The sequence below is a fragment of the Sphaerodactylus townsendi genome, linkage group LG10 (assembly GCF_021028975.2).
Source record: "Sphaerodactylus townsendi isolate TG3544 linkage group LG10, MPM_Stown_v2.3, whole genome shotgun sequence".
Classification (NCBI taxonomy): domain Eukaryota; kingdom Metazoa; phylum Chordata; class Lepidosauria; order Squamata; family Sphaerodactylidae; genus Sphaerodactylus; species Sphaerodactylus townsendi.
The window spans coordinates 80,539,640-80,567,405 of record NC_059434.1 but is presented as its reverse complement, the minus strand read 5'-3'; the positions used below and the strand labels follow the sequence as shown (position 1 = coordinate 80,567,405).

Here is a 27,766-nt window from a genome sequence, read left to right as displayed (position 1 = left end):
ATGGTGGGAGAGTCAGTCTCGCAAATGTAAGGGTCTATGGCCGTGAAGGGCTTTGTATGTGAATTTGTTTTGCAACTTGGATTGTAACTTATGCAGATTCTTTAGAACTGGTTCATTTGAAGGTATCAAAAGGGTTTCAACTTTTTCTTCAACTGAACAAAATCAGTTCATTAGCTGATATATGGTAAAAGGTCTGGAATCCATGCCCTACCTACGAGGAGAGACTTAGGGAGCTGGATATGTTTCGTTTGGTGAAGAGAAGGTTCAGAGGTGACATGATAGTCATTTTAGATATTTGAAGGGATGTCATGTTGGTGAGGGAGCAAGCCTGTTTTCTGCTGCTCCATAGAGTAGGACAGTGGTGGCGAACCTATGGCACAGGTGCCAGAGGTGGCACTCAGAGCCGTCACTGTGGGCACGCGCAAACAGAGTGCCCCCCCCCCCCCCACACACATCTAGACTGGCCTGGGCCGCTGGGCTCAATTATTATCATTAAACCTAAGACCTAGTTTTGGGGAAGCAGTGTAGGTAACCCTGTTAAGCGCTGTTAAACTCCACTGATTTTCATGCGAATAACTAAAGCACGATCCTTTACCTGGGAATCAGCTCGGTTGCTGGCAATGGGGCTTTCTTCTGAGTAAACCCTCCTAGGATTGTGATTCACCCATTGGAAGAGTTGCATGGTTGCTTCAAAGCAAAGCCACCGACTACCACCAACCTTACTCCTGAGTAGCACACGCCTCGGAGCCAACTGTTTTTTCTAAACGAAAACTTCAGTATTCAGGTTAAATTGCCGTGTTGGCACTTTGCAATAAATAAGTGGGTTTTGGGTTGCAATTTGGGCACTCGGTCTCAAAAAAGTTCGCTATCACTGGACTAGGACCAGGAGTAATGGAGTAAAGGAAAAGAGATTCCACCTAAACATTAGGAAAGACTTCCTGACAGTCAGGGCTGTTTGACAGTGGAATGCACTGCCTCGGTGTGTGGTGGAGTCTCCTTCTTCGGAGGTTTTTAAAGAGAGGCTGGATGGCCACCTGTCAGGAGAGCTTTGATTGTGTGTTCCTGCATTGCAGGAGGTTGGACTTGATGGCCGTTGGGGTCTCTTCCAACTTTATGATTCTATGATTCCAGAATCAGCTAGTGAGCTGAATTCAGAAGGTAATTCTATTATTGCCAGTTTATGTCTATATTAAATACAGAAACTAAGACTTTGTTTTTATTGTATTCAGTTTGTACCATGCCCTCCTCCCTTCCTGGTGAAGCTGGGCTCAGGGTAACATATTAGAAGCCATAATACAATAATAACAGTATCACTTTTGATTAAAAGAAGAAAAAGAGTTAGTTTTTATAACCCACTTTTCTTGGCCTTTTAAGGAGTCTCAAAGCAGCTTCCACTCCCCACAAGAAGCATCTTGTAAGATAGGTGGGGCTGGGAAAATTCTGAGAAAATTGTGACTGGCCCCAAGTCACCCCACAGGCTTCATATGGAGCAGCGGAGAATCATCCCCAGTTCTCCAGATTAGAATCTGCTGATTTTAACCTCTATGCCACACCTACCTCTCAACTACCACTGAAATGAATTCATATTGATAATATTATTTAAATCCAAATTGGCCTCTTTTTTTTCTTCTTTTTTCAGAACCAAAGCAAGTAAGAGATAACACAGCTGAAGGTGACTCATGTGGTCTTTACTGTATTACATTTGGTAACCGGTCCGGGGCTGTGCGTTATAAACACTGGATAACCTTGAGAATAATTGCACAGTTATTTTCATACCAATGGTCCCAGCATCAGTTGCAAGTTGAAATACTGGTAGGTAAGTTTTAGCTGTCTAATAGACGTGCACAGCATGATCTAAAGCAAAGGTCCTCAACGTGGTAGTCTTGGGTTCACTAATATCTTTCCTGGTGCCTAACAAATGTTTTCAGAAAGGGAGTGGGGCTTCTGCCCTACCCAGGATTGTGCCTGGCCACTAGAGATCTGATTGGCTGTACAGATTATTTATTTATTTTTATTTATTTGTTAAATTTATAGGCCGCCTCACCCCCGAAGGGCTCGAGGCGGCTCACAATATGGCTGTTCTCTGAGACAGCAGATCAATACAACATAAAACTTAGATCCATGAAAAACTTAAGCAGCAGTTACTAACATTAAATAAATTAAAACAACAGAAGTTGTGTAACAACAGGCGCCCGATCTAAAGACCAAAAAAGGGGGAGGGAGTAGGCAGGGCCCAAGATGGAGTCAGGGCCCAACCAAGATGGAAAACAGGCAGCTTCAGTGTCAGTGCTTTAGCAGCTACTGCTACCCGTGTGCTTCTTTTTCCTCTTGCTTTTCTTCCCAGTATTTTTGGAAAATAAGCCTTGTTCTCTCCTCTGCTTAGATTTCCTCTGGGTGCATGTGGCGTTTCCTTTTGCGGCCACCATTTTGTGGTTGTGTCCAACACCCCATGTCAGAATGCCAAAGGCGGCCAGAGGTTAAAACGATTAGGGATCTCTGATCTAAAGTAAAGTTCTATTTTGCTTTTTTTCCTGAAAGAAATGTGGTGACACTTATTTTGATGTTTTCTTCATTTTGGCTAGCTCATGTTTCCATTTAGCGAGGAAGAAGTGAATGGGAATAAACATGGATTTGAACGCTCGAAGTTATTTACTCCAGAACTTCATATCTTTGGAAAGGGATATCAAAACATCTTACATAATGGATCATATGATTGAAGATGAAGCATTAACATTACAAGATGAAGAGAAAGTAAAAGCTCAGGTAAATTATTAGTGATGTTTTTCTCTTTTTATGTTTGTTAGTACTTTTTATTGCTGCAGCCTTAGGACTAGGAATTCAAATGGGAATTCATGATGTGGAGCTGCGGAAAGTACAGAGGAGAGAAACCAGTATGATTAAGGAGTTGAAGCATCTTTTCAGTAAGGAAAGGCTAGAGAGGTGGAGAATATCCAATGTCAAACTCCCACGCACCCCAGCTAACAAGATATGATAGAGATTTATAAAATTATACATGGGTTGGAGCAAGATAAAGAGCAGGTGCACTCTAATCTGGAGAACTGGGTTTGATTCCCTGCTCTGCCACTTGAGCTATGGAGGTTTATCTGGTGAACCAGATTAGCTTGTGCACTCCCAACACATGCCAGCTGGGTGACCTTGGGCTAGTCACAGTTCTTTGGAGTTCTCTTCACCCCATCCACCTCTCAGGGGGTTTGTAAGCCCCTTTGAGTCTCCTTACAGGAGAGAAAGGTGGGATATCAATCCAAACTCTCTGTCCATCTGCATGTCAGTACTCAGCAGCGTGTGTGTGTGTAAAGTACTGCCAAGTCTGTGTTCTCACAATACTAGAACCAGGGGGCATTCATTGAAAATGCTGGGGGGAAGAATTAGGACTAATAAAAGGAAACACTTCTTCACGCAACGTGTGATTGGTGTTTGGAATATGCTGCCACAGGAGGTGGTGATGGCCACTAACCTGGATAGCTTTAAAAGGGGCTTGGACAGATTTATGGAGGAGAAGTCAGGCTATGGCTACCAATCTTGATCCTCTTTGATCTGAGATTGCAAATGCCTTAGCAGACCAGGTGCTCAGGAGCAGCAGCAGCAGCAGGCCATTGCTTTCACATCCTGCACGTGAGCTCCCAAAGGCACCTGGTGGGCCACTGCGAGTAGCAGAGTGCTGGACTAGATGGACTCTGGTCTGATCCAGCAGGCTCTTTCTTATGTTCTTAAGTCGTAGCTGACACACAGCAACCCCTGATAGGGTTGTCAAAGCAAGTGATTAAGCAGAGGTGGTTTGCCACTGGCTTCTTCTTCAGAGTCTTTCTTGGAGGTCTCCTTTCCAAGTACTGGTCTTGCTTAGCTTCTGAGATCTGACGCATTTGGGCTGTGTTGTGCCATTGTGCATCCCACTCAGGATAGCAGAGGTAAATGGGGAAGGCCTGTAAGTGGATTTCTGGCTGTTTGAGCATTTTAGAATCTGACTAGTTTAACTGGGAAAAGGTTTAGCCGCATATTTATCAACTCTACTGAAATCAATAACATTTAAAAGTGCTGTAGGTGGATTTGTACCGTATTGGGTGGCATTCTTTTTCTCCCATTAGACTACACAGAGAGAACGAGCAGCTATGCTTCTAGAAATAATTCTCACCAAAGATGACCACGCATACATTTCCTTTTATAATGCTCTGCTTCATGAGGGGTACAAGGACCTTGCTGCCCTTCTCCAAGATGGCCTCCCTATTATTTCACCTCATAACGGAAAGAATTCAGTGGATGGGGTAACCTCATATGGTGAGTCTGATAAACATATATTTATGTATAATTTATTGTCGAAGGCTTTCATGGCCGGAATCACTGGAGTGCTGTGTGGTTTCCGGGCTGTATGGCCGTGTTCTAGCAGCATTCTCTCCTGACGTTTCGCCTGCATCTGTGGCTGGCATCTTCAGAAGATCTGATGTACGAAAGGAAAGCAAGTGGAGTATATATACTGCGAGGTCAATAGGTGAGGTCATCTGAATAGAAGTAGCTTGGCATGTGAGTAACAATGAAATCTGTAGCATGTGAGTCACAATGAAGATAGCAAGGTCAATAGGTGAATGCATCTGAATAGAAGTAACCTGGCCTTTGTTCCCTTTGATTGCTATTATCTATAGTTGTCCTGTGTTTGTGTGGAGCTGATTAGTCACTGTCTTGATTCTAGTGTTTTTCAACACTGGTAGCCAAAATTCTGTTCATTTTCATGGTTTCTTCCTGTTGAAATTGTCCATGTGCTTGTGGATTTCAATGGCTTCTCTGTGTAGTCTGACGTAGTAGTATGTATCAGAATTTCTGTGTTTTCAAATAATATTCTGTGTCCAGGTTGGTTTATCATGTGTTCTGCTATTGCTGATTTTTCTGGCTGAAATAGTCTGCAGTGCCATTCATGTTCTTTGATTCTTGTCTGAGCGCTGCGTTTGGTGGTCCCTCTGTAGACTTGTCCACAGCTACATGGTATGCGGTAGACTCCTGCAGTAGCTAGAGCAGGGGTAGGGAACCTGCGGCTCGAGAGCCGCATGCGGCTCTTCTGCCCTTGCACTGTGGCTCCATGAGCCGAGCCGCCGGCCCCATCCTTGCCCGCCCTGCAGGCAGTAGGGTGGGCGCACCAACTACCCACAGTCGGCTGGGCCGCGCCTCGGGCTTCCCCTCTCGCCCGCCCTGTTGGAGCGGGGCGGGCGCTTTCCCGGCAGCCGGCGAGGCCGAGCCGCCGGCTTCATCCTTGCCTGCCCTGCAAGCAGCAAGGCGGGTGCATCCATGCGTTTCTCAGAATGAGCGGAGTAAAAGGTAAAAAAAAACACCTATATATATAGTGTTATCTTTATTTTAAATGTCAAAAATTATTTGCGGCTCCAAGTGTTTTCTTTTCCCATGGAAAACGGGTCCAAATGGCTCTTTGAGTGTTAAAGGTTCCCTACCCCTGAGCTAGAGAATCCCTCTTATCCTTTGCTGAACATAGCATTTGTTGAATTTTCTTAATGGGTCAGTAGATTGTCTGTAGGTTATGTTTACATAACCTACAAACAAGTCTACATAGGAACCACCAAACGCAGTGCTCAGAATAAGTCTACTTTTAATTATGATGGCATTAGTTTGTGTATTGGGGCTGTTGAACATGTTTCTAATTAGGGTAAAATGTATAGAATTTAAGGCATTGGAATCAACTGTCTTCCCTTTTGCATCTCTCCTTTCTGAATTTCAGTTAAGACTATCCTTTGTGAAGGCGGAGTTCCACAGCGACCGGTAGTGTTTGTCACTCGTCCAGAACTTACAAGAACAATTCAACAGAAACTGTACAGGTTAAAAAATGATTCGGGATGGGTTATTGTTTATGGAATGGCAGGATGTGGAAAGTCTGTCTTGACCGCAGAAGCACTGCGTGACCACGAACTTTTGAAAGGTAATTTTTAGTCCTTTGTATCAAGTGCATTATTCAGTGTGTATAAAATCCTGCTGCCTGTTGATCATGATTCTGAATGGAGCATCATTACATGAGCCGCGGTTCATGCTTGTTTGATCTAACGATGATCCAGTCTAAGCAGAGCTTGCAACCTGCAGTATACAGCATATCGTGATTCAGATAACTTGGTTCTGTGGCTGTTCTCTCTGAGTAACTGCATCTGCAAATCGACCTTTAGAAGTGAGTGCAGTGGTGTTTTTACAGCTGATAAAGCTGTAGGCTAAGTGATGTTTTATTTTAATTATTTATTCTTTACATTTATAACCCGCCCTCCCCCGAAGGGCTCAGAGTTCAGAGAATGGAAATGACTGGCAGAGTAGTAAAACTTCAGCGATTCAAAGTATGTATCACAAATTTTCAGTTGTATTGTTTTTTTAGTTAATTACTGTGAACATCTCTCAAGAGTAGGCTGATAAATGAAATTGTTCTATGCTAAGGCTACGGTTGTCATATTTTAAAACTGAGTCCATGGCTCTTTTATAAAGCTGGTGACCAGATATCGAGCATACAGAACTGTAGGTTGTTTTTCTGTGTGCTCGTAACAAGCAAGCAGCGCAGTAGGGTAGTGTGGCTTTGTGACCTTGCATAGCATGCTGCTTTTGCTACCATAGTGTTGTTGTTTTTTGCCGTCCAGTCACAGTTGACTTACGGTGTCCATGTAAGGTTTTCAAGGGAAGAGACATTCAGAGGTGGTTCGCCATTGGCTATCTCTGTGTCAAGATCCTAGTTTCTTTGGAGGTCTTCCATCCAAATACTAGCCGGAGCTGATCCTATTCAGCTTCAGAGTTCTGATGAGATCGGGATGACCAGGTGCTATCCAGGTCCATAAGCTACCATAGTACAAGGCCATATTTGTAGGATTTGGATGCTACTGTTTTGAAATTTGAGGACTAAGCATATATCTGGTGTTATTGCTGTACGATCCACATTGTACGTCTACTGGGATAAATGCAATCGCCCTCCTCTGAAGTCCCTTTTCAGTTTAGCTTTTTGTTTTGTTTTTAAAAAACGTCCTGACTCAGTTGAGTTTTTGTTTGAGCATCCTGGTTCACTGTGATACCTCAATTGCCTCTTGGCATCTTTTTGCTAGGTTGCTTCCCTGGAGGAGTGCATTGGGTGTCTGTTGGCAAACAAGATAAAGCAGGACTACTCATGAAGCTTCAAAATCTCTGCATGAGACTAGACCAAGACTTCACCTTTTCACAGAGGCCTCCACTAAATATAGAGGAAGCTAAAGATCGCCTCCGTTGGCTGATGTTACGCAAATATCCAAGGTGCTGTCTGTAGAACAGAGCAGTATTTGAGATCTTTCACTTTAAATCAACTTGACTAGAGTTGTGTGTCTTAGAACATAAGAACGAGCCTGCTGGATCAGACCAGAGTCCATCTAGTCCAGCACTCTGCTACTCGCAGTGGCCCATCAGGTGCCTTTGGGAGCTCACGTGCAGAATGTGCTGCTGCTGCTCCTGAGCACCTGGTCTGCTAAGGCATTTGCAATCTCAGATCAAGGAGGATCAAGATTGGTAGCCATAGATCGACTTCTCCTCCATAAATCTGTCCAAGCCCCTTTGAAAGCTATCCAGGTTAGTGGCCATCACCACCTCCTGTGGCAGCATATTCCAAACACCAATCACACGTTGCGTGAAGAAGTGTTTCCTTTTATTAGTCCTAATTCCTCCCCCCAGCATTTTCAATGAATGCCCCCTGGTTCTAGTATTGTGAGAAAGAGAGAAAAATTTCTCTCTGTCAACATTTTCTACCCCATGCATAATTTTACAGACTTCAATCATATCCCCCCTCAGACGTCTCCTCTCCAAACTAAAGAGTCCCAAACGCTGCAGCCTCTCCTCATAAGGAAGGTGCTCCATTCCTTCAATCATCCTCGTTGCCCTTCTCTGCACTTTTTCTATCTCCTCAATATCCTTTTTGAGATGTGGCGACCAGAACTGAACACAGTACTCCAAGTGCGGTCGCACCACGGCTTTATATAAGGGCATGACAATCCTTGCAGTTTTATTATCAACTCCTTTCCTAATGATCCCCAGCATAGAGTTTGCCTTTTTCACAGCTGCCATGCATTGAGTTGACATTCCCATGGAACTATCAACTAAGACGCCCAAATCTTCCCAACCCTTCTCCAAGCCTCTGCATGCAGCATACCCAATAAGTGTGCAAATCAAATTATTTTTTCACTCAAAATAATGCGGAAGGAGTTTGTTCCAAAGGTTAGTTCTTAAGTCAACCATGTATTGGGAACAGCTGGCCGTCATTATTTCTAAAGTCTGTTTTGCCTATCTATGAAGCTTGTGGAAATCGAATTGTTTTATAAAGCATGCATATTGGATCGACTATTATTTCGTTTTACTTTTGCTGTTCTAAGGAGTTCGGGGCAGAATGTATTTACAGAATAACCGTCTTTTGTCATAGGTCCCTCTTAGTGCTCGATGACATTTGGGATTCCTGGGTATTAAAAGCATTTGATAGTCACTGTCAGATTCTTATCACCAGTAGAGACAGGAGCGTGGCAGATTCTGTGAGCGGTAAGAACTCTTTTTCTCCCTCCCTAATTTCATGTGCATTTTTCTTGTTGTATAAACATTTTTTCTTGTTGATACAAGGCCAGCATGGGTGATAATGTGGTCCATGTACCATGGGAAGTGGAGGGCAAAAAGGTGTGTACCTTTCTTTCCTGACCACCTGGTGTACCAGCTCAATTTTTGCCATTCGCTGTCCAAGTGATGGCATAATGGGCTGAATCCAACACAGATTCAGGTTGTGTAGGCCCTGGACTTTGGCCCCTTCCGCACATGCAGAATAATGCCCTTTCAATCCACTTTCACAATTGTTGGAAAGTGGATTTTGCTATTTCACACAGTAAAATCCAGCTGCAAAATGCATTAGAAGTGCATTATTCTGAATGCACGGAAGGGGCCCTAGTCTTGGTTATTGATACATAATTGTTTAAATTGTCATATGTTGGATTTGGATTTATCCAGATGTTGTGCTGCCACATGGAAGTCCACCATATCAACAAAAGGGGGGGGTGAACTTAGAGAGAACCTGGAACACCTCTGTACTAAATGCGTACCCCAACCTTAAACAACTGAGGGTCAACTTAGAAACAGTTCTCAGAACAATTAGTTTATATAATACCTTAGATCAAAGAACAAATCATTTCAAAATCGCCTCTACATAAATCTGGGCAAAAATGTACAACAGAAAAGATGTGACATACACATTCACAGATATCTCGGCGATAGAAAGTAATTCAAACATATAAATTTTTAACATACGCATCAAACACAATACCACCTCCAGATTTCAAACAGATCTTTTTCATGCTTCAAAAAATAAATTTTCAATAACTTTTTTTCCAGGGTACACTGGGTGCTCCTCTCCTGACTCTCAAGAAAGGCAAATACTTTGTTTCCCCACTCCTGTATTCTTGCTGGGTGTATTCTTGCTGGGCCAGTCACAGTTCTTCGGAACTCTCTCAGCCCCATCTACCTGACAAGGTGTCTGTTGTGGGTAGAGGAAGGGAAAGGAACTTGTAAGCCCCTTTAAGACTCCTTACAGGAAAGGCAGGATATAAATCCAAACTCTTCTTCTCGTCTTATATAGATTCTGTACATAATATGGGTCAAATTAAATATATGTCTTTCTAATTTTAAATTTTATTTCTAACACAGGCAATAAATATGAAGTTCCTTTGGAAAGTGGATTGTCACACAACAAAGCACTTGAAATTTTATCCCTGTTTGTTAATAGGGACATAATGGATCTGCCAGAAAAAGCTCATAGTATTGTAAAAGAATGCAAAGGTATACATTTTTGTATTCTCCCTCATTAAAAAAATATTCATAGTTTCTCAATGCTTAGCCGCACAAATGCCATTTTGAAAAGTGTAATTACTTTTTAATTTGTTTCCATTTTAATGATACTGAGCCCTGTTGCTCTTAAACATAAAGTAGTTGCATTTCTTTCAGAGCATCGCCTGGCCATTTTGTGATCTTTTAAAAAAACAAGCAAAAAAAAAAGTTCTAATTTATAGTTCCCACTCTCTGAGAGCCAGCGTGGCGTAGTGGTTAAGAGCAGGTGGATTCTAATCTGGAGAACTGGGTTTGATTCCCCACTCCTCCACCCGTGTGGCGGAGGCTTATCTGGTGAACCAGATGTGTTTCCGCACTCCTACACATTCCTGCTGGGTGACCTTGGGCTAGTCACAGTTCTCTCAGAATTCTCTCAGCCCCACCTCCCTCACAAGGTGTCTGTTGTGGGGAGAGGAAGGGAAAGGAGCTTGTAAGCCACCTTGAGTCTCCTTACAGGAGATAAAGGCAAGGTATAAATCCAAACTCTTCTTCCTCTTCTCCCTAATAAGTTCATCATGTCTACAGAGGGAGGCTATAAACTCAACCATGTCTTCAACAGGTCATAATCCAGTTGGGACTGGGATTGGCTCTCCAGATGTCATATATTTGAATAAGCCTTTTGTCTTCATGAGTTTTCTACTCTCCTGTTCTCTTGATGCCTTTCAAAGTGAAAATCCTTCCTTTCCTCAGTCTGCAATTTGAGCAAATAAATATTGGATATATTTATACCCCACTTGTGTCCCCAGGGGGAGCTCAAAGCCACATATATTGTTCTTCATTTTTAAAAATGGCACATACCCCCTTTCCCCCCCCTCTTTCTAATTCACCCATTTGTTTCTGTGCTACAGGATCTCCTCTTGTGGTGTCCTTGATAGGAGCTTTATTACGAGATTTTCCAAATCGTTGGGAATACTACCATAAACAGCTTCAGAACAAGCAATTTAAAAGGATAAGAAAGTCATCCTCTTATGATTATGAAGCGCTCGATGAAGCCATGTCCATAAGTGTCGAAATGCTTCGAAAAGATCTGAAAGACTACTACATGGATCTTTCTGTCCTTCAAAAGGATGTTAAAGTGCCTTCAAAAGTAAGCGCAATTCTAAAGCTTTCCTCGTCTCTGTGTGACAGTGAGGCCACCATTTATTTAATCATTTAAGAGTGCCAACTTCAGAGCTCGTGTGCATTCCGCGAAGTTCATTTTGGTTATATATGAACCTCTGCTGGTTTTATTGGTTTGTGTTTGTTTGTTGTGGTGGTTGCATATTAAATTGATTAATTTGGTATTCTTTGGTTAAGTTGATTATTACTGCTACAATGATTTGCTCTTTGATCAATTTTTTTTAAAAAATCACAATGTATTTTAGGTGTTTTGTATTCTTTGGGACATGGAGACCGAAGAAGCTGAGGACATGCTGCAGGAATTTGTTAACAAATCTCTCCTATTTTGTGATCGGAATGGGAAATCATTTCGTTATTATTTGCATGATCTCCAGCTTGATTTTCTTACAGAGAAGAATCGATCCCAGCTTCAGGTATCTGTAGCCATTCTTTACAGATTTCTAGTTGTTCCTTTTTCAGAAAAGCAGACACACTTTAAAACACAAAAAGCCATAAGTTTAGCCGGAGTACAAAAGCTATTTCTGATAATACAAGTCTGTTAGTATAGAGCAGTGGTTCCCAACCGTTTTTCACTCCTGTATCCCTAGGCAACCCATTTCCCTAAAAATTGTACCCCCATATTAGAAAACCCGTTACGTAATTTTTTCACATACCCCTAAATGAGAGCCAGCATGGTGTAGTGGTTAAGAAAAGAAGAAGAGTTTGGATTTATACCCCCAACCCCTTTCTCTGCTGTAGGAGACTCAAAGGGGCTTACAATCTCCTTTCCCTTCCCCCCCCCCCCCACAACAAACACCCTGTCAGGTGGGTGGGACTGAGAGAGCTCCGAAGAACTGTGACTAGCCCAAGGTCACCCAGGTGGCTTGTGTTGGAGTGCACAGCCTAATCAAGTTCACCAGATAAGCCTCCACAGCTCGTGGCAGAGCGGAGAATCAAACCCAGTTCTCTGGATTAGGGTGCACCTGCTCTTAACCACTACGCCACGCTGGCTCTTTTGTCTTGAAGATCACCCTCCTTTGTTATGCCCACAGAAATTTAGGATGGACCCAAGCCAGTGCCAATCAAATAGAAAAGTGAATATGATATTACTGTATTATTAACATGCTAATTTCACAGGAACTACATAAAAAAGCAGTTCATCAATTCAAGAAACATTATAAGCATTCTGTCCCAGCTCCGCCACAAGAGGACTGCATGTATTGGTATCATTTTCTGGCTTACCATATGGCGAGTGCAAATATGCATGAGGTAAGTGAAAACCAGTATCAGTCCTCCCAGTCTGTACACTGTCATATATGGGGATTTGTGGTGTCCCAGTTCTTAATGTCATCTTCTAACATGTAGAAATGCATGAACAAAAGTATGATGAAGCTTTTTACTTACTCTGGCAATGGCTACTCCCCCCGGCAATGCCCTCTCTCCCATGCTGGCATCTGATCTGACACCAGCACAGCTCCTAACACAGCCTCCCTTCTGGGTCAGGGGCCGCTGAGGTCCACGGCACCCGCCCAACTCCCAAATTGCCCACCCCACTGGTGCATTTGCCAAATGCACCTGCACAAGGTCACATTCAGAGGTGGGATCCAGCAGGTTCTCACAGGTTCCCGAGAGTAGGTTACTAATTATTTGTGTGTGCCGAGAGGGGGTTACTAATTGGTGATTTTGCCACGTGATCTTTGCCTTAGTTACGCCCCTCCTCTCAGCAGTAGCGCGCAGAAATTGAAGCAGTCTAGCAGGAGGTGCACCAGCGTGCGTGGCAGCCTGCGCCTGCATACATTCGTTTCCCACCCAAGGACCTGCGCAGTGGCTGCATCCTTGCCACAGCCCCGTCCAGGAATGCCCCATCCCCGGAATGCCCGGCCATGGCCCCCGGAATGCCCCGGCCACGGCCCCATTGGTGCTATGCCACAGTTTGAATCCCACCACCATAAGAACCTGTTACTAAAATTTTTGGATCCCACCACTGGTCACATTGGTTCCATCCAGCCATCCCCCCCCTCCTTTGAATGGGGCTGAAAACTATTTAACTGTTTATAAGTAATTTTAAAACAGTGTCTGCTTCTCTCACTTTTTATAGGAACTGTGCGCCCTCCTGTTTTCGCTGGATTGGATTAAAACAAAAACAGAACTGTTGGGTCCTGCTCATTTGATTCATGAATATGTTGAATACAGTCAAATATTGGATCAAAAGGTACAACGTGATGAATATACAACTACTTTTCACAATTCGCACTTCAGTTGCCTGAGATAATTTTACCAAAAAAAGAAAAGGACGTTTGCTTTAAAGTGCAGATGATTTTGGTGGGTCTTTCCAGGTTCTGGTACAGTTCATTTTGTGGTGGTTGTGGGTTTTCTAGGCTGTTTGGTCATGGTCTGGTGGTTTTAGCTCTTAACATTTCGCCTGTATCTATGGCTGGTATCTTCAGAGCTTGGAGTCCACACTTCACCATGGAGGGAAGTATATCTGACCATGAAGACAGCAGCCTTAGATGTGGGGGAGACATTAGGAACTAAAACGACCACAGCCAGTTGATTCTGGCTATGAAAGCCTTTGACAGTACAGGTTGTCATTGGTGGGATCCAAAAATTTTAGTAACAGGTTCCCTCGCCAGCCCCCCCCCTCAGCAAAGGGGGCAGAGGCGTACCTGGGCAAACCTGAGCCCTGGCAAAACCTGAGTTGGATGCCCCCCCCCCATGGGCAGCCACCCCACCACAACCCCAAAAATTTTTTTTGCACCAGGTCATTTCTAAATCATCATCACATTATAGAAAATGCCCCAACTCACAAATCTGAACACCGCAATGGTGAAACACACAGGTTCTTTGATAGAGACTGGTGAGGTAAAAGGTACGAAAGGCTGAGAATCAATGAATTGCAGTACCTGGAAGGGATTAACCCAGTTCAGGGAGTTACATTATTAGTCGCAATTGCTATATGAAACCTTCATGTTCAAAGGCAGTATGCCTCTCGGGGAGGCGAGGGCGTGGAGATGGCAAAGCGGACCCAATTAGTAACCCCCTCTCGGCACACACAAATAATTAGTAACCCACTCTCGGGAACTGGTGAGAATCTGCTGGATCCTACCTCTGCATGTTGGGGTAGTTAGTTTGTATTGTACTGGGTGCAGAGGCATAGCTCCAGGGGGGAGTTCGCGATGCATTGGGTGCATGCCCATGTGGTGAGGGCGTGGCGTGGCGTTCTGGGGCAGGGGGTGCTCCGGGGCGGGGGTGGGGGTGGAGGATGCACTCATGCACCGGACCCTTTCCTCCCTAGCTACGCCCCTGAATGGGTGGCTTATTTTGAACATAGCCTGGTCTGTTCAGAAAAAAGAGCTCTTTGCTTTACTGATTCAACAGTACAAATGTGGAAGCAGTGATCTCTCTCAACTAGGAGCCTTCCAGTGATTTAACTTTTGCACTGCCCCCTCGCTTGTAATTGTTTTGTTGTTACAATGCTTTGTGAAAAATTAATACATTTAAATTTTGTTTTAAAAGCCTGAACTGTCCCTAGAAGCTAAAATGACTAAACTGAGGCCGCTTCCGCATGACCACACTGGGGGTCGGGTCGGCATACATGACCGTTCGCACGAACGGTCTCAGTAACGACCGGGAAGACGGCACTGTGCTGTCGCCCGATCGACTTACCATCCCTGCGACCATCCGGTGCGTTGCCAAGGCCAGGGGACATGCCCCCTGCCCTGCGCAACCGCTCCGGAGTCGCAGGGCAGGAGGGGCGGGTCCCCAGGCCTTGGCAATGTGCCGAACGGTCGCAGGGGCAGTAAGTCGATTGGGCAAGGGGGGAGGGATGGCGCCTTCCAGCCGCTGCCATTCGCGCGGCAGTGGCTGGAAGCCACCATTTCCCAAAAACCTCGCTTGGGGAGCGAGGTGGGAAAATGGCGGCTTCGCGCCGCTGGGGCGGAGCAAGGGCAGCGGTGCTGCGAAGCAGCTACGCCCCCCTTGCGAACTGCTCCCTCGGGATAGCGTTTTTGCCATCCCCAGGGCACTGTAAAAGGCCTGTGCGGAAAGGGCCTGAGTCTATGATATATTAATTGCATTAAGAGAAGACAAGCATTGCCAGAAAAGACAATAATGCTGGGAAAAGTTGAAGACAACAGGAAAAGCAGAAGATCCAGCATGAGATGGATTGACTCAATAAAGGAAACTACGTCCCTCAGATTGCAAGACTTGAGCAAGGCTGTTAACAATAGGATGTTTGGGAAGAGATTGATTTATAGGGTTGGCCTGGGTCAGAAGTGACTTGGGGACACTAAACATACACACTCTTCAGTTGTAGCAAATGGGGAAAGAGAAAAGTAGCAAAATCTGCATTCGCTATCGGCATGTATTTCCCTTGGGCCAGAGGCTACGTTGGAGTCTCCCAGCTTAGGGGAAGATGTCTCTACATCTAATGCAGGTCCTACAGATAACAATAACAACACCTGCATCCAGCAGTGCTTTTGTTTGTTTGTGATGTGATGTGTCTTGTTCCCCAGGACACTGTTGTACGGGAAAACTTCCAGGAATTTCTGTCTTTAAACGGACACCTCCTTGGACGACAACCATTTCCAGACATTGTACAGTTAGGACTGTGTCAGCCTGAAAACTCAGAAGTGTATCGGCAAGCAAAGCTACGAGCGCAGGAAGAATGTGCCAAGGGATCTTTTTATGTGGAGTGGATGTTAGTAGATGCATCTTTTCCTCTCCTTCATCTTCCCTCTCTTCGTCTTTTTTGTAACCTTGCCCAATGAAGAGTTCTACAAAGCTTGCATGCTATGATGTGTTATTGGGTTAGTCCTAATAATGGTATTAATTGGAGTGTATTCTTGGCTTTGGGGATTTTACTTTGGCGCCAACCCAGGCAGTAAACAACTTGCTTAGATGCTCTGTAGTTGTGCAAAACACTTCAGTTTACAGAAACTAAGTAATTATTTCTGAAACTTCTTTTCTTCCGTTTGAGCCCAATCAAAGAACATATTTTCATTCGTGCATGTTTTAAAATGGGTTATAGCACAGGTGTCAAACTCGCAGCCCTCCAGATGTTATGGACTACACTCCCCATCATCCCCTGCCAGCATAATGCTGGCAGGGGATAATGGGAACTGTAGTCCATAACATCTGGAGGGCCGCGAGTTTGACACCTATGGGTTATAGCCTAACCCTAACTCTCCCCAACATTCCCAGCTAATTTTAGAAACTGCTTCCAGCCCAGGCCAAAGGAATTACTTTTTTTTTTTTTTTTGGGGGGGGGGGGGGAGGATATGTAGATAAACACAGTTTCAGTATTGTTTTGGAGCTAGAAACTGTCTGGGCAGCATATAACTGCTGATCTTCACATCGTATACACAAGAGTGCTGCTTTCATACATGAATTGTTCCCCCACCCCGTTTTCCTTTCAGGTACCATACAATTGTAAAGAAAGAATGCAACACATCCTTCTAATGAAGCAACTACTTAAATAACAAGACTATTCTATTTGGTGACAAACCACACACACTCATTAATTTGCAGTTTGGTTGGCTAAAACCTATGTTAAATTTGTCTGCTGAAACATATTAACTAAAAATTTGTCTGATTGCAAATATATGCTGTTAAAGCTTAATCAAAAGGAAGAATATTCGGTCTAAAGTTAGTAAAGGTGGTGTCTTTAATTTTTCTGTAATGCAGAAATAAAAAATCCATGAAGAACATCTACCGTCTGGTTGTGCGTCCACATACAGATGCAGTTTATCACGCTTGTTTTTCCCAGGATGGACAGAGAATAGCATCATGCGGATCTGATAAAACACTGCAGGTAAGATGCTATAAATACATTTTGGCAACTACATATTGGCAACTGTGCACTGACCTTTGATTGAGAGTGCATTGAGTGATGTACAGTCTTTGTTATGAACATGCAACTGGAGAAAAGGAGAGAAATACCCACCAGCAATGGAAAATTGGATCAATGGAAAATGTATGAAAGTTCTGTTTAGAAAACATGCACAGTTTCTTCAATGTATGAAAAATCTATTTTGAAAAACATAGACTGGTCACCGTAGGGGAAGAAGGGGGAGAGGGGAAGGGGGCCTGTCATCTGATCGTGAGCCCCCCACCCTGGGGGGAAGGGGAGGGGGCCCATCATCTGGTTGAGGCCCACTAACCCTAGGGAAAAGGGGAGGGAGGGAGAAAAGAAACATATATACCAATGCCTACTCTCAACAAAATATGAATGAGAAAATTGCCCAAGAGCTGAGGCCCCTTCTGCACACGCAGAATAATGCACTTTCAGTCCACTTTCAATGCACTTTGAAGATGGATTTTACTGGACGGAATAGCAAAATCCATTTTCAAACAGTTGTGAGAGTGGATTGAATGTGCACTATCCTGCATGTGCGGAAGGGGCCTGAATGACATTGAAAAGTTAGCCACAAACCAGAAAGCTGGAAGTCTAGCAAACAACATACGCTACGATTGCCTTTTTTCTTATCTTGCTTGTAAAAAGTTCATTCTGAAATAAACTGTTTCATGTTCTGCATAGTGTGTTTTCATCAGCTGTATGTAATCACTGTGCATCGAATACTTGCATGTAATCCAAATAACTTGATTCCATAGATCAACTATTACCAGTTTTCACATGTGTGTTGTTTGTATGAGCAGAACTTCTAACAATAATCAGGTCCTGCGCAGACGTAATGCTGTCCAATATCCTATTCGTGATTAGGATTCCTCATGTATTTATTTTTCTCCCCACTCCTTTTATTTACATTGCCCCATTCTGCCTTCAGTTTTGGAACCTTCAAAGTTTCCGCAGGGCCTGTAAAATGGACCTGTTCCGCCAGGCTTTTGGCCAGCCGGGATAGCCATGTCATCCAGGCCCCCTGTGGATGGGGTTGGGGGGAGGGAACTGTCGCCATTTGATTGTTTTAAATTACAGATGGAACTACTGTTTTATATTTTATTGTATGTTTTAATTATGATGTACACCGCCCTGAGCCTACTGAAGAGGGCGGTCTAAAAATATAATAAACAAACAAACAAACAAACCATGATGAGTATTTTATCTTTGCCAGCATTCTTGTTAGACCAAACTAGAGCTATTTGAAAATAGTATTTGTTATCTTGTATTTATCTAGATTTTTAAAGCTGAAAGCGGGGAAAAGCTTCTGGAAGTAAAAGCTCACGAGGATGAAATTCTCTGCTGTGCTTTTTCTGCCGATGACAAGTTTGTGGCCACTTGTTCCGCAGATAAAAAAGTGAAAGTAAGCATGCTGGTGGCAAATTTGTTCTCTTCTATAAGCCTAAAGTATTACTTCTGTTTCTAATTCTTGCCATTGAGAATCCAAGTGCATTTTTCATTTGCTTGCTGTTTGCTTATTCTGCAGAAGTTAGTTTTTTTTAAATTCTGGAGTGCAAAATTATTTTAGGAAGCTTTTTGTCACACACCAAGATGAGTCTGTAATGTATTAGACACCACCTCCCCAGAATATTTTATAAAATTCTCTTTTAGGTCTGGAATTCAAGAACGGGTCAGCTTGTGAATTTATTTGAAGAACATACCGAGCAGGTCAACTGCTGCCAGTTTAACCACACAAATGCCCACCTGTATCTATTAGCTACCTGTTCAAATGATACCTTTATCAAAGTGAGTAGAAAATCACAAGGTAAAATTTATATTTGTATGTGTGTTACAATCAGAGTAATTGAGGTCAGGAGTATTCAAATGGCAAGTCATCTGGGAATTTGGTATCATTATCATTACTGGGGTGCTGTGTGGTTTCCGGGCTGTATGGCCATGTTCTAGCAGCATTCTCTCCTGACGTTTCGCCTGCATCTGTGGCTGGCATCTTCAGAGGATCCTCTGAAGATGCCAGCCACAGATGCAGGCAAAATGTCAGGAGAGAATGCTGCTAGAACACGGCCATACAGCCTGGAAACCACACAGCACCCCAGTGATTCCGGCCATGAAAGCCTTCGACAATACATTATCATTACTATTGTTTAATATCACAGCTGCTAGTTCTTTAGCTGGTTGTTGGCCTTTCATTACACTTTGAGTCTCACCCACAGGCCTAAGAAGTTATAATGTATCGGCATAGTATTCGTGCGGATCCCAACAGGGTTTCCTTCTGAATCTGACAGATGTTAATTTTGTCGATTTGAAGATGTTTCAAATACCACCCTAGCATTTTTGGGAATGGCGCCCGGGGTGCCGATTACCACTGGGACGACCTCTGCTGTTTTATGCCATAGTAGCTGAATCTCGATTTTTTATGATTACTGAATTTGGCGTACTCTGAAGTCGGCCCGCGGGGGTCGCAAGGAAGAGGCGAGACGCGGTGATATCATCGGGTGGAGAGAGCCAGCAGCAGGAAGCGCGATCCTAGGATCCGGCAACTCTGCTGTGTGCTAGTCCCTGGCACCTTTATTAGGGTTTACAATAGGGGCGTATCTCGGAGGCGGGAGAGCGGGAGAATATCATATGATACATGACATCATGGGGTTGCCTACGTGCGGGAGGAAACGCTCGCGTCTGGGTCTAATCCATACCTGGGGGCAGGAGCCCCTTTGTCCCTTTGTCTGGGACACCTGGTGACCATGAGTCAGGTAGTTCATGACCTGTGACTCACGGGGGGTCTGGGGGATGGGTGAGCATGTGCGCCCAGAAGGACACAGATGGCACAGGCATTCCATGCGCTCTTTCTGAGGCTCTGCTGGGTTCGCGGGGCTCACCCCTACAGTACTCAAATGTAATAATTGCTCGAACTGTGTATGGCATGTAGTAGAAAAGGTTGGCTGGAAGGGGGGAAACGTTTGTGGTGAATTTTTACTAATTGTAATTACCAGTTACAGTTTACCAGGTGCCAACATTTTACAAATGTGTTTTTTTCTTTGTTTGAATACAGCTCTGGGATTTGAACAAGAAATACTGTCGTAACACATTGTTTGGCCATTTAAATTCTGTTACACACTGTAGATTCTCACCAGATGACAAGTATGTGGCTAGCTGCTCAACCGATGGAACTTTGAAGGTGCACTTTAAGACTTTGAGTATCACTCTGTCAAGGGCATTTGTATGGGATTTGCTCTGTTCTAGCATCTTTCAATCTAACCTATCTTTGAAACAGTGGTTCTGAGAATAAAATGAGATAATAGCTCTTCAAAAGCAAAAATCACACTTCTGGACTGTCTCTCTGCCTTCTTGATGTCCATGGGGCATTTAGTACCACAACTATTCACTTAAAGAACATGAGAGAGAGGAACAAGAACATCTTGCTTACAGTTCAACAGCAGGTGTTGGCGGACAAGTCCATGGGTAATTGATGCAGTGTTTGGGTGCGGTAGCTAAACTGTGGCCTCTTCCGAAATTTTTCTCTCTTTCTCACAATACTAGAACCAAGGGGCATTCATTGAAAATGCTGGGGGGAAGAATTAGGACTAATAAAAGGAAACACTTCTTCACGCAACCTGTGATTGGTGTTTGGAATATGCTGCCACAGGAGGTGGTGATGGCCGCTAACCTGGATAGCTTTAAAAGGGGCTTGGACAGATTTATGGAGGAGAAGTCGATTTTTGGCTACCAATCTTGATCCTCTTTGATCTGAGATTGCAAATGCCTTAACAGACCAGGTGCTCGGGAGCAGCAGCAGCAGAAGGCCATTGCTTTCATATCCTGTATGTGAGCTCCCAAAGGCACCTGGTGGGCCACTGCAAGTAGCAGAGAGCTGGACTAGATGGACTCTGGTCTGATCCAGCAGGCTAGTTCTTATGTTCTTCTTTTCTTATGAATGTTCCCTTTGCAAGTTGAAATTTGCTAATAGCTAATAGCATTTAATTTTACTTTCTGTTGTATTGATTCTCAGGCTTCATCTAGTATATTCCTTCTTGCAGCTTTGGAAGGTGCGTTCAGCAAATGAACTGAAAACAATTGATGTGAGAGAAAACTTCCGGAATATGGATGAATATTATGATGATGTGGAAGTGCTGGTGAAATGCTGCTGTTGGTCGTCAGATGGCACTAGAATTATTGCGGCAGCCAAAAATAAACTTTTTGTAAGTGCGATGTGCCGTGTTACAGGTGTGCTTTCTCCGATAGGTCACCGTTTTTTTCCCAATTGGTGTTTGAAAATAACGGGCAGCTGAATTGTTTTTCCCCCCTTCCTTAAATAGAGGGGGAAAGCTATGGTATTTTTAGTTGCTATATGAAATGATTAAAATCTGTAAATTATTTTTGAGGGGTAGCCATATGAGTCTGTTGTAGCAAAAATAAATAGGAGTCTTGACTGCAAGATGAATTAAATTTTATGTCAGCATAATCTTTCATGGACTGAATGCCCCCTCATATCACCTGATGAAGTCTAGTCTATGTTAAGCAGGGGTCCTCAATCTTTTTGAGCCTATGGGCACATGTGGAATTCTGACTTAGCATGGTGGGCATAGCAACAAAATGGCTGCCGCAGGAGGCGGAGCCAGCCACAAAATGATTGCCACAGATTTCAGTGACACAGTGAAGATCCTTGTGCTGTGGTAGTAACTGCTGCCAAAGCAACATTTTAAAAAATCTGTACAGCCAATCAGAAGACTTGCTGGACAAAAGCCCTTTGATCCTGCATACTTCCTAAAAAACACTTTGTTGGTACCAGAAGAGGTATCAGCGGACGTTGTAGCTCCTATGTGCATCCCAGGGGAAACTTTGCTGGAATAAAACTGTTACTCTTTAAAGTCCCCCAGGACTCTCATTTTATGTAGTCTCTTCAGTAGACTCTTTTATATGAGCCATCATGTTATTTTTAAAAGGAAATGGCTGGAGTAATTTTTACAAAACTCTGAAATTATCCTGAATATTGCTCTAAAATAGATACTGGTGCTGCAAATTGATTTGTGAGACTGTTTACGATTTGTTTGTGTCCTGTCGTATACCTAGAGGGTTTTTTTTTAATTAGGGGACAGAGCTGTGTGTTCGCAGTATAAAAATAAAAATGATCTTAAATCTGAACCGTCTGTGGTTAATATAAACCAAAAGCTGCCAGGGGATTGTACTAACAAGGACTGTCCAGAATGCCCACTCCCTCTGTCCTCAGAAATGTCCTGCCTTTGGATTACCTAATAGGCTTGTGTGGGCTGGTTTTTCCTTCTCCTTTTCTCCCCCCCCCCCCCCCGTAATAAATCTTCTGTCCTCATCAGACTTGGTATTTTGTTCCTTCATCATCCACGCAGATCCAGCAGGCATATTTTTAGATACAGCGATGTAAAGTAAAAAGAAATTATAAGTAATTATTTTGCTCTTAAGGATTTGGCGACGATCATAGTCATTACTGATGTTACTAACTCATACAATGATGTAACTTTTTAATTGTTCAGTATGAATAGAACCGTGGTCTTAGAATGGTTATTGTCCTTACAGCTGTTTGATGTCAAGACCAGTGATTTATTGGCAGAGATCCTTATAAATTGCCATAGTACTATTCAGTACTGCGATTTTTGTCCTAACAGTCAAATGGTAGCCGTTGCTTTATCCCATTATTCTGTTGAGGTAAGTCAACTACATTTTAAGACCGTGTATATCTCCCTCCCGCCCACTTTCTTTCCCACTGTTTTGGTAGACTCAGTGATTTAAATATCATTCTAAATAACTTCTGAGGAGCATCCTATGTGCAGAAAGGGGTCTTGGGTGACTTCTAGCAAAACCTAAAATAGATATAGTCATTCTTAGATTCTGATCAAAGATGTACCAACTTTTCTTTTGATTTATATTCTGCTTTTCTCCCCCAGTTGGGACCCAAGCAACTTAACAATCTCATTCTCCCCTCCTCTATTAAGCTTCAACACAACAATCTTGTGAGGTAGGTTAGGCTGAGACAGAGTGACCAGCTAGCCTTATTAACCTGTGCCTGAGGCTATCTTCCTAACCAGGTTGTACTTTTGGGGTAGAATGAAGAGAGAAACAACTGTACGACTTTGTCCTCTTACAGAGTGGTTACCTGTGCTGTTGTAAACCACATCCCCAAAGTGCAGCTAGTTACAGTCTGAAAATAAAGGACAACGGCTTGGAGGAACTTTTCTCCTTCAGGAAAGGCTAAGAGTTCCTTAAATATATTGTTGAAGGCTTTCATGGCCGGAATCACTGGGGTGTTGTGGGGTTTCTGAGCTGAAGATGCCAGCCACAGATGCAGGCGAAATGTCAGGACAAAATGCTACTGGAACATGGCCATACAGCCTGGAAACCCCACAATACCCCAGTTTCTCAAATAGTTGGGTCTGGGTTCCTCACAGCTGCTTTGGGGAATGAAAAACATAAAGGAGGGTCTGTTCCCCCCTTCCCCCGACATTTCCCCCTGCTGAAATGGCAATTGGATGGTGAGTTGTTTCCCCATTTTTGCAGTTCCTTCTGGAATATTCTGTGCCTGTGGAACAACAAAGGAGATAGCTCGCCTCATGCTATTGGGGATGAGCGGAAGACAGGACAGGAGCCCCTCTTCTCCTGATGGAAGCATTCCATGCCCAAATGGGCTCCCCTTTATTTTTTGGTAGCTGTTCTCTGCAGCTGCTGTGTGGCTGTGGGGAAAAACCCACATGTCCAGTTTGGCCTTTAATAGAAGGCAGTAATTGGACTGAACTTGGCACAAGACAATAATTTGATCCTTTTTCCAAGCAAGATCAGAGCTTTATCTAAACCAAGCGAGTGCATTGGTTAAAAGTGAAAAGAGATGGCCCATGATACTGTTAACGTAGTATAATGCAGTAATTCCCAACCTGGGGTACACACAGAGGTGGGATCCAGCAGGTTCTCACAGGTTCCCGAGAGTAGGTTACTAGTTATTTGTGTGTGCCGAGAGGGGGTTACTAATTGGTGATTTTGCCATGTGATTTTTGCCTTAGTTATGCCCCTCCTCTCAGCAGTAGCGCGCAGAACTTGAAGCAGTCTAGCAGGAGGTGCACCGGTGTGCGTGGCAGCCTGCACGTGCATGCATTCATTTCCCGCCCAAGGACCAGCGCAGCAGCTGCGTCCTTGCCACAGCCCCGCCCAGGAATGCCCCGTCCCCGTCGTGCCCCGCCCAGCCCCATTGGCGCTACGCCACAGTTTGAATCCCACCACCATGAGAACCTGTTACTAAATTTTTTGGATCCCACCACTGGGTACACATACTCCCAAGGGTACGCCCCGGAGTGTTTGGGGTTATGTGAAAATAATTGCTAATATGGGGGTACAGTTGTAGGGAAATGGGTTGCCAAGGGGTATGCAAGTGAACAAAGGTTGGGAACCACTGATATAATATCTGTAGGGTTTTGCTTTGTTTTTCTAAAAAACTTTTTGTGTCTACTTTAGATATGGGATATTGAAACCTTTTCCAAAATGGCTGACTGTCGGGGACATATGAGTTGGGTACATTCTGTGACATTTTCACACGACGGATCTCTGTTTCTGACGTCTTCTGATGATCAGACAATAAGAGTAAGTTAAACTTGTTCATATTTATTAATTTTGATATTTATGCCCCATTGTCTCTCTGCTATGGCAAGCCAAAGTGGATTACAACATGGCTCTTCATATTTTATCCTCACAACAAGCATTGTGCGAAGTAGGCTAGGCTGAGAGGGTATGACTGGCCCAGGATCATTAACCAAGCTGCCAGGGCAGAGGGGAGATTTGAACCTGGATCTCTCTGATTCTGATCTGACAATCTGTGGAAAAATCCTCCACATAAAGGCTGCTGGGTGACCTTGGGCTCATCTCAGTTCTTTCAGAACTCTCTCAGCCCCGCCTCCCTCACAAGGTGTCTGTTGTGGGGAGAGAAAAGGAATGTGTAAACCGCCTTGAGTCTCCTTACAGGAGAGAGAGGCTGATTATAAATCCAAACTCTTCTTTTTCTTCTTCATATGTCCTTAAAAGTTCGTTTGCAAAACTTTTGCCTCATCTGTTTTTAACAGGTCTGGGAGACAAATAAGGTGTGCAAGTCCTCTGCTGTTGTGTTAAAGCGTGAAATAGATGTTTTGTTTCTGGACAATGAAGTGATCGTCTTAGCCATTGACAGTCTGAAACGTCTGCAGGTAATTTTGCTTATGATGAAAAACATCATCAATTTGGCCAGGATTTCGACATTGTTTCAACTATGGGCTTTGGATACAGTATAAGGATGCATGTACATATATAAGCAGCATGGAGAAATGATGCTCTTTCATAGGATTGTTCCCATTATGAATGGCACAGGCAATTTAGATTGACAGTTCAGTACATAAGCCATGTTAAGGATAAGCATAGACAGTCTTTCGGCTATCATTTGACTTTCCGCATAACGCAGTCCTCGTCTGAAGAGATCCCAACATGAACGTTCAAGTTTCATATTTTGAAACTTCTCAGAGCTGTTAACTAATTTTGAGTTATGCACAGTCTGTCTGTGATAACAACAGCTTAGAATGACAAGTGATGGACAAATGCCCCAGGAGTAATTGGCGGGGGGCGTATTTTGGCCTCATTAGCTTTGTTCTCCCTAGCAGTTTTCAAGTGGTATCTTCTCCTGGAATTACAACATAGCTCTTAGCTAAGAGATAAAATAGAAAATGGCAACGGCAGAGGTTTGATTTTATGGCCTCCCATCCCTTGCTGAGCTCACCCTCTTCCCCAAATTCCCTCCTCCCCTGACTCCATTCCCAAATCTCCAGGAAATTCACAACCCAGAATTGGTAATTCTAGCTGTGAAACAAACTCAGAGCATTGGGGGTGTGTGTGTGTGTGTGTGTGTGTGTGTGTGTCTGAATAAGGCCACTGGAAATAGGTGCACTTCAGTGGTGGGATCCAAAAATTTTAGTAACAGGTTCCCATGGTGGTGGGATTCAAACAATGGCGTAGCGCCAATGGGGCTGGGCGGGGCATGATGGGGGCGTGGCCAGGCATTCCGGGGGCGGGGCATTAATAATTTCTCTGTTCCTGTAAAAAAAACTTACTGTTAAAAAAAAGTTCCTAATTTCCAGCTGGTATCTTTCTGTCCATAATTTAAACTCATTATAGCAAGTCCTGTCGTCTGCTGCCAACAGAAACAACTACTTCTCCTCTAATTGACTGCCTGTCAAATACTTAATACTTTCAAATACTTAATTTTGTTTCTAGAAATCAAAAGCAGGATACTTTCCTTAAACAAGGAACTTCACCATATTTCCAAAACATGTTTTTAAAACAGCCCAACAGGGAGAATGATCCCGTTTTCTACCTTCGCTCACCAGCCACATAGGAAACAACAGGACTTTATGATTGTGGGACCTAATGGAATTTCTAACGGAAAAGCGGACCCAATTAGCAACCCCCTCTCGGCACACCCAAATAATTAGTAACCCACTCTCGGGAACTGGTGAAGACCTGCTGGATCCCACCTCTGGTGCACTTAATGTAGTTTTAAGCGTACTTTATTCACCTTATGTTTTAATTATTTTCCTTATATGATTTTATACGGTTTATAAACCGCTGTGGGGTGTTCTATAATAACATCCAGGTATGTGTTGCATGCAGCTAATTAATGGACGCACAGGTCAAACTCTTTATCAGTCTGAAGCCCAGGAGCCTTTCATTTGTTGCTGTTGTCTAAACGAAGACCTGCAAACCGCTGCGTTCGGCGACGAGGAAGGGACAGTAAAGGTAAAGTAGTTTTCTTCATTTATCTTTTGTACGCTTGCCCTGTTTAGAATATGTTTACTTGTTTTATAAAATACTTGTTATTCAGTACTTAGTATTTTTGCAGTGTGTCTATGTCTTTAGGCACTTTATAAATAAGTGTATTGTGTTTGAACATTGTTATAAATGAGATGAACTACAGCTACCCTGTTTCCCCGAAAATAAGACATCCCCTGAAAATAAGACGTAGTAGAGGTTTTGCTGAAGTGCTAAATATAAAACATCCCCCGAAAGTAAGACGTAGCAAAGTTTTTGTTTGGAAGCATGCCCGTCGAACAGAACACTAGAGCATGCAGCTGTGGAGCAGAAAAATAAGACATCCCCTGAAAATAAGACATAGCGCATCTTGGGGAGCAAAAATTAATATAAGACACTGTCTTATTTTCGGGGAAACACGGTATATAAAATCAACAGGTATTTAATATTTAAGATTGGATTCAGCATTTCTCTGAACAGAGTGCCCCACAGAGATTTTATGCAGTGGTGGGATCCAAAAATTTTAGTAACAGGTTCCCATGGTGGTGGAATTCAAAATGTGCCGTAATGCCAATGGGTCTGGGCGGGGCACGACGGGGGCGTGGCTGGGCATTCCGGAGGCGGGGCATTCCTGGGCGGGGCTGTGGCAAGGACGCAGCTGCTGCGCCGGTCCTTGGACGGGAAACAAATGCACGCAGGCGCAGGCTTCCACGCATGCCGGTGCACCTCCTGCTGGACTGCTTCAAGTTCTGCGTGCTACTGCTGAGAGGAGGGCGTAACTAAGGCAAAAATCACGTGGCAAAATCACCCATTAGTAACCCCCTCTCGGCACACACAAATAATTAGTAACCTACTCTCGGGATCCCACCTCTGATTTTATGTAAACATTCTTTGTTCACTAAAGCTTTGAATCCCACCCAACTTTACACAGTTCATAATTATACTAATGAAGAAAATGTGTAGGTCATTGACATGTAGGCAGATTTTCCCTATGACCTATGTCGATTATTTGGGAAATCTGAATTCAAGACTGTGCAATTCTAGCTGTTGTGCTTTTTTATTTTAAAAGTAGCTTTTTTGCAACTTATTATAGTAAGACTTACGGATTCGCCTTTTGAGCCAGTGTGACTGTAAATAAATTTCTTACCCAGCTCCATTGTCTGCTTT

General features: G+C 43.6%; 1 protein-coding gene across 3 annotated transcripts in view; it reads left to right on the top strand.

Moving 5' to 3' along the window:
• Positions 1–27,766, top strand: part of APAF1 (apoptotic peptidase activating factor 1) — a 39,918-nt gene that overhangs the window by 2,308 nt on the left and 9,844 nt on the right. Inside the window, exons 2-22 of one of the 3 annotated variants that reach the window (XM_048509626.1) lie at positions 1,640–1,812; positions 2,583–2,763; positions 4,104–4,293; positions 5,738–5,935; positions 7,086–7,269; positions 8,423–8,535; positions 9,685–9,816; positions 10,713–10,951; positions 11,229–11,396; positions 12,100–12,231; positions 13,061–13,174; positions 15,477–15,661; positions 16,648–16,774; positions 18,096–18,221; positions 18,470–18,604; positions 19,866–19,991; positions 20,851–21,012; positions 22,364–22,492; positions 24,287–24,412; positions 24,889–25,008; positions 26,462–26,587. In XM_048509626.1, the coding sequence (XP_048365583.1) occupies positions 2,614–2,763; positions 4,104–4,293; positions 5,738–5,935; positions 7,086–7,269; positions 8,423–8,535; positions 9,685–9,816; positions 10,713–10,951; positions 11,229–11,396; positions 12,100–12,231; positions 13,061–13,174; positions 15,477–15,661; positions 16,648–16,774; positions 18,096–18,221; positions 18,470–18,604; positions 19,866–19,991; positions 20,851–21,012; positions 22,364–22,492; positions 24,287–24,412; positions 24,889–25,008; positions 26,462–26,587 (2,982 nt within the window). In that variant the 5' untranslated portion in view covers positions 1,640–1,812; positions 2,583–2,613. Of the gene's footprint in view, positions 1–1,639; positions 1,817–2,582; positions 2,764–4,103; positions 4,294–5,737; positions 5,936–7,085; positions 7,270–8,422; positions 8,536–9,684; positions 9,817–10,712; positions 10,952–11,228; positions 11,397–12,099; positions 12,232–13,060; positions 13,175–15,476; positions 15,662–16,647; positions 16,775–18,095; positions 18,222–18,469; positions 18,605–19,865; positions 19,992–20,850; positions 21,013–22,363; positions 22,493–24,286; positions 24,413–24,888; positions 25,009–26,461; positions 26,588–27,766 lie in introns of those variants that run through there. The other 2 variants (XM_048509627.1, XM_048509628.1) reach the window with 2 other exon arrangements.